This window comes from Apis laboriosa, unplaced genomic scaffold, assembly GCF_014066325.1.
Source record: "Apis laboriosa isolate Shangri-la unplaced genomic scaffold, ASM1406632v1 scaffold42_cov153, whole genome shotgun sequence".
Lineage (NCBI taxonomy): Eukaryota > Metazoa > Arthropoda > Insecta > Hymenoptera > Apidae > Apis > Apis laboriosa.
In genome coordinates, this window is record NW_025223257.1 from 2,364,968 (window position 1) to 2,371,536 (window position 6,569).

At 30.1% G+C, this 6,569-nt stretch overlaps 2 protein-coding genes across 2 annotated transcripts; both read right to left on the reverse strand.

Moving 5' to 3' along the window:
• Positions 1–401: 401 nt before the first annotated feature.
• LOC122716192 (fas apoptotic inhibitory molecule 1) lies at positions 402–1,807 on the reverse strand. The gene is made up of 5 exons (XM_043939048.1): positions 1,788–1,807; positions 961–1,190; positions 763–888; positions 640–689; positions 402–572 (listed from the first exon to the last, which is right to left on the reverse strand). The coding sequence occupies exons 1-5, from the start codon at positions 1,805–1,807 to the stop codon at positions 402–404; spliced, it is 597 nt and encodes a 198-aa protein (XP_043794983.1).
• A 199-nt stretch (positions 1,808–2,006) lies between these two features.
• Positions 2,007–4,359, reverse strand: LOC122716148 (fumarylacetoacetase). Its single transcript, XM_043938946.1, has 8 exons — positions 4,227–4,359; positions 3,540–3,769; positions 3,334–3,474; positions 3,019–3,272; positions 2,740–2,946; positions 2,505–2,650; positions 2,291–2,408; positions 2,007–2,211 (listed from the first exon to the last, which is right to left on the reverse strand). Exons 1-8 carry the CDS (start codon positions 4,308–4,310, stop codon positions 2,135–2,137), a joined length of 1,257 nt encoding a protein of 418 aa, XP_043794881.1. The 5' UTR covers positions 4,311–4,359; the 3' UTR covers positions 2,007–2,134.
• Positions 4,360–6,569: the final 2,210 nt, after the last annotated feature.

Sequence of the window (6,569 nt, forward strand, 5' to 3'; positions counted from 1 at the left end):
GAACGTTGGTCCATAATATTTGATTGGCACGCACCATCATAATGTATCTCTTCCTCTATATGCCTTTGGAGCATTCGAGATCCGATACTGATTATACTTTCTCGTATTGACAGAGACATTGCGATTAATGATTCGTTTAAAGAAATCCGGGGAAAAAATCTGAGATGAAGATAAAATTAAGGTTAGAATTTTTATTATTTATGACCTGAATAGAACTGTAACTTTTTTCTTTTGCTGTGTTCAAGATTTTAATTGCAAAGTTTGATTCACAATTAATTAAATCATTTCAATGATTTTATTGTATAGTGATTCGTTGTATGTTATGTACAAAGTATAATAAATTTTTATGGTACGCGAAATAATAAAAACATAATTATGAAATAAATTCATCATATATCTGGTTATATTTCTTCATCTTCTTTTAGAAGAGCTTCTTTTTCGATCTCTATGTCATCGATGTATAAAGAATATATTATTCCAATGTCTTTTTGTCCAGAACTGTAAGTTCTAATTGTAGCTGGAATATCCCCTACCGAGAATAGAATTTCTGCGCCATCGTCGGTAAATTCATTCTAAAGTAAACAATTATTAATTATAATTTATTTTAATTATAAGAGAAATCATTTTTCTTTTTTTTACCTCTGTTTCGATCTGTTCTCTATTAACCCAAACGTTCTGCGTTTGCTTATCTATAAAACGTATATTATTATTTCTTTTTTACTAATAATCTTTTTTATTATCGAGAAGAGGAAGTATCATTACCTAACACTATTCTGTATTCTTCATTCTTAACTTTTGCCAACCAGGTTTCCAAAATTTTTGATTGCGATCTCACAAAATATTTGTAAGTCTTGCCATTTACCCACAATGTGTAAGAATATTTTAAACCTGTGTTAAAATTTATTTAAGAAATAAGATTTTAATTGAATGATACGTGTGATTAATGTAAAATATACTTACCAGGAATTGGATCGATTCTAATTACGAATTTGTTACCATTGAACATGAAGACTTCGTCTCCAACTAGATTGAACATCCAATCTCTGTGGAATATTTCTTTCCCATCTATTCTTACCAATCGACGACCTGTCGCTGTACCATGCTCGAATTCTATTACATGATTTCCATCTTTTAAAGGGACGTTCCATTTTGCCGTTGGTTCGTCTAACGCCTCCAAAGTGTGCAAACTTCTAAAAAATTTGTTTGTTCTTTAAGTTTATTTCAAGATTATTTAAGATCATATTAACGTCATTCAAAACGTCATTTAAGCTCTTTTAAAATACAAAAAAAAATTATATATTTTTATATCTAAAATAAAGAATAATTTTTTTTAAAAAGAACTACTTTTATTATAGTAAAATGATTTATCATGTTCAAAAAAAATTTGCATATTATTAAAAATATACGCATTTTTGAATTAGATATCATAAAATTTATTGGAATTTAAGAACATAATTTAAGAACATAATAAAGTATTATGACTGTACAGTTTGAAATGTATGACTTTTCATAAAATTAGAAATTAAATTAGCGAGGAAAATTAATTATGTCAAGGTAAATGCATAGTTCTAGTTTAGTGATTAGAATATTACGGTGCTATATCATTGACATTATTGATCTGATTTCTGACCCCGTTTAATAGATATTACATAATATGTTAACTGTACGATAGATATTACATTTCTTTAAGTAAAAAAAAAAAGTGCAAAAATGATTTTTGTGCATTATTTTATTTATCTACGAATAAAAACTATTAAATAAACGAAATCCCATCGGATTTTACTCACTTTAACAGCATACCAGCCATGTTTCGTTGATACTTACGTTCAACTTGCACCTGTACTGCTGTCTTTATTGATCGAATTCACTATTTTTACGGATCGATATTCCAGTTATTTTATATTATAGTATGTTCCATCGCAACGTTGTTAACATTTTCATTCGTATCAATCGAATTTTTTCTTTTCACCATATATTCCAACAATAATATTATACATATATTAATATACTACATACATAATTTTTTATTCACTACATATTTTATTCATAAATGTATACAATATACAAAAGTGAAAATGATAAGTAGTTTTCAAATTAACTTCCAAAGTATACGAAATTTAATATATTAAAAAAATCATTTCATAAGAGCAGGTAATAATTTCCCCGAACACGATCCAAATCCAATTCTGTATCCATCACCGACACAGTAACCTGTAAAACAATGCTCGATTGTCAATAATCTCGTGGTTATATACATGTTAAATTATTCAAATGAAAGTAGCGAGCATACCGCGAATAATCACTTCGTCATCATCTTGCAGGAACTTCCGGTTGGTCCCATCTTTTAACAGTATGGGACGAGTGCCTTTCCAACAGAGCTCAAGCATGGAGCCAAAAGAATCAGCAGCCTGAAACGTGTAACAGGATTCGAAGTTACATTTTTTTACCGTCTGGACATCGACGATTTAATTGAAAAGGTAATGGGCAAAATTTTAGAGACACACCTCGCCACTTATCGTACCGGAAGCCATTAAATCACCTGGATTGATATTGCATCCGGTTACGGTATGGTGAGCTAATTGTTGTTGGGGTGTCCAGTATTGGAATTTATAGTTACTGCGACAGACGGTTGTAACGATACCGTTTGGAGCTAGAAAAAAATAATAAAAAAGTATGTCACAATTTCTTCTTTTTTTGTTTTTCTAAATAACAGTTTTTTTTTATTTATGAAACGCTTACATTTAATGTCAACTTCTAATTTAATATCAAAGTTACAAGATTCATTATGTTGTAAATAGGGGAATGGAGTTGGATTTTGGTGCACATTTGGTACTTTGAAAGGCTCTAGAGCTTCCATAGTGACTATCCATGGAGAAATGGTGGTTCCAAAATTTTTTGCACCGAAGGGTCCCAATGGAATGTATTCCCATTTTTGAATGTCTCTTGCTGTAAGTTTTTTTTTTTCAATTGACCATGTACTTTTCTTTTGTTATTTATTATTAATTGCGTCAAATTTACCGCTCCAATCGTTCATGGTAACCATTCCAAAAATATGATCATAAGCTTTGGACGCTGGAACAGCGTCACCTAAATTTGTAGGTGGTCCTCCGACAAAGATAGCTACTTCCAATTCAAAGTCTACTAATCTTGAAGGACCAAAAACTGGATCTGCACCCTCTATCGGAACTGTTTGACCTAGAGGTCTTCTTATCGGTGTCCCAGAAACAACAACTGAACTCGCTCTTCCGTGATAAGCAACTGGTAAATGTTTCCTATGGATGTATATAATCATTATTATAATTCAACGTGATTAATTTAAGGCTAATTAATTACCAATTTGGCATCAGAGCATTTTCTTTTCCACGGAACATAATGCCCACATTTGTGGCATGGTAAATCGAAGAATAAAAATCTGTGTAATCACCAATTTTTGCTGGTAGATGCATTATTGCTTCATTTTGTTTTACGAAGGTACTGAAAAAGTAGTATAAAATATACGATTTTGTTATTTTTCATTTTTATTGCAATTCTTATTTTACTTTGAACGAATATTGGTTTCCTGCAAGGTTGGATTACTGATTGATAACAAGTCTTGAAGTTTGTTCCTGGCTTCTATCCAAGCGGATCTTCCCAAGGCCATAAAATCGTTGAGATAATCATGACGAAATACATCTTGCTTGTTTTTTAATAATGGTCCATCGAATAGATGCGCAATAGCAGATAAATCTAAAATTTCCTCGCCTATTGCTACTCCTATTCTTTTTTGTGGCTGAAAAAGATTTGAAATTTATCTTAATACAGTATGTTACCAACATTCGATAATGTGGTTTGACAGTAGGTATTATTGGTAAATTCAATTTAAAAAAATTCAAATTAAAAAAATTATCGATGATAATTTATTTATCAAACATTCCAAACAAATTTTTTTAACATTCCAAACGATTAATTTTATTTGAAATTGATTAGAATATTCGTGTTTTTATAGTGTATTTTTACTATTCCAATCACTAGATGGCGCTTTACTGCACTAACAATAAGCTAAAAATATTTTAGCTACGCCGAAAAAATTATTTTTAAAATCTATCGCGTAGTATATTAGTTATTTTTCACCATTGTTACTATATCAAATGATCACAATAAAAAATATTTTTTTAAAATTTACATAACCTATAATTTTCCACGAATAATGTTACAATTCGATATATACATTATTTCATATTACTTACATTATTTTTTGTAGAAAAGACACCATAAGGAAGATTTTCAATTGGAAAATCACAATCTGAGGAATATTCCACAAATGACTTCATGATCACGGTTATTTCACGCAACTGAGTTAAATCACTGCTTTAAAACTTTCGTATATGTATATATGATAATGGTAGAGGCTTGTCAAGGTCGACTAGCCACTATGAGATAATTTATTCATCTGTTTATGAACGAGCCTCTGGTCTAACTGGTTCCTAATTTTTTCCATCTTGTTTCTCTTTTTTTATCATTTTATTAAAAATTTTCAATATCGAATTAATATACCATGGGTTGAGCAATTGAGCAATTCTTTACCATTTTTTTTCATTTTAGTTCTTCAAAATATTTCGTCTATTTCGTTCCATATTTTGTTGTTTAAGCGAAATGATATAATATTCCCAATATATTTAAAATATTTCAAATATTACATCAATTTATATATTTTATATTTTCAAATAATACATCAATTTTAATAGCCTATAAATTCGTGATAATTGTTTCAAATAATTTTTTTGTATTGATGATAGGATACAATCAATAACACATAACACTTATTGACAATTTGGGATAACAGCAGTTTATTAGACATTGATATACAGTGGATAATAGGGTCAATTAGATGATACTTGTCATAGAATCACGACGTGTCAGCGATCATCGCTACAACGCCACATAGATCTTTACATAGTCCATATTCTTTCGCTCATTTTGTCGTCAAGGAGAGTTTTGCTCACACGTGTACATACATGTATATATATATATATTTATTTATATATAATTTTCTTCTCATCTATTTATATATATATATAAATGTACTCTCGTTTTCTTCTTTTTTTTTTCTTTGCTTAATTACATACAATTTTATGATATAAGGATAGCTGCTCTGATTTTTTTCTCTCTCTCTTTCTCTCTCTCTTTTTTATTTTGGAAGACGTCGGACTTTGTTGTTGCTTCAACTTAAGACTAATAATTAACGATAACGAGATCAGGGTTGATGAGCCCTGGATCAATTTGATAAATCACAAGAAAAGGAATTGACCAACGTTAATTATACTTGTGCCGATTTCGTCTAGTTTGGTGCTTTTGCTGGTTTGAAAATTAAAAAAAAAAATTTTAATTAGGTGCATCGAAAAGTGCAACAGTGCATCGTGCATATCTCGCTACTAGTGCATATAGGAATTAAAGTGCATATGTGCAACAACGTATTAAATTACAATACAGTGTGTAATAATGATTTATAACAGCATAAAATATGCAATAACAATGTCACAGGAATAGAATATAACACTTTAATTACACATTTTAAATCTCAAATAATTCTCACATCGATAAAATGGCGAACATATTCTATATATTTTCTTATTTACAAATTTTCGATTCTTGATGAGTAGATGGAGGAAATGGGCACAAGAATATACAAAACCGTAGTTAATTAACGGCACTGATATGGCGACCACTTACATTTACATTCACAACGATGTGAAATTCCTAAGTTTGCCAAGTGTACGTGTATTTGTATGCGGATTAAAGATTCGAGATTTCTACTTAGTAAATTCATTGCCTGTACAAATATATTATTCCCCCCCCCCCCTCTCCCGTAAATCTTTGGTGTACCTGTGTATGTATATGTGTGCATGACGTTATATTCTCATTTTTTTTTTTAATTACGATAAAATACAAGAGTGAATTCATCGAAGTAAAATCAGCCATTCAGTCGACAATATCAACGACTGGTGGTTAAAAAAATGTATAACGCCGATAAAATTGTAGACAATTAACAACAACGATTCGATAAAATGTCTCTTCTGCAGGTATCGGTAATCATGGTCAGATGAATGGTTGTTTGTTATCTCTTTCATTTCATATTTTTCTTTTCTTTTTTTTCTTTTAAAAATACATATCCTCTGCCAGCTTATAATACTGTTTAATGCATCATGATTTCGTTCGATTTTACATAACAATTCAAACGAATCTTCGTTTCTCTCTCTCTCTCTCTCTCTCTCGTCAATCTTAAATCGATATATCATTAAGATTGATCGTTAAAGATTGACTTAAATATCGATTCTATCAATTAAACAATATTGCATCGATCCTTTGCCTCTCTTAACACGTTCTCTGGATATTTCACGTTTTTTTCTACGCTTTCTTATATCTCGTTCGTTCGTTCTTGTGATTTCTCGTGAATATCTATCGACCTATCGGCTCGGTAAGTATCGACGGGAAAAAGAAAGCGTTAAGTAAATTCGTAGATTTAATACAATAAATACATTTAGGTATCCTTTCTTAAATATATACCTAAATATTTTGTATTTACTTATATT

Coding starts and splice junctions, on each gene's coding strand:
- LOC122716192 (XM_043939048.1), bottom strand. CDS start 1,807: ATGGCTGGTATGCTGTTAAA. Junction 1,191..1,787: donor ATGGCTGGTATGCTGTTAAA/GTGAGTAAAATC, acceptor CAAATTTTTTAG/AAGTTTGCACACTTTGGAGG. Junction 573..639: donor GAGAACAGATCGAAACAGAG/GTAAAAAAAAGA, acceptor TGTTTACTTTAG/AATGAATTTACCGACGATGG.
- LOC122716148 (XM_043938946.1), bottom strand. CDS start 4,310: ATGAAGTCATTTGTGGAATATTCCTCAGATTGTGATTTTCCAATTGAA. Junction 3,770..4,226: donor TCTTTTCTACAAAAAATAAT/GTAAGTAATATG, acceptor AATCTTTTTCAG/CCACAAAAAAGAATAGGAGT. Junction 2,947..3,018: donor TACCATGAACGATTGGAGCG/GTAAATTTGACG, acceptor AAAAACTTACAG/CAAGAGACATTCAAAAATGG.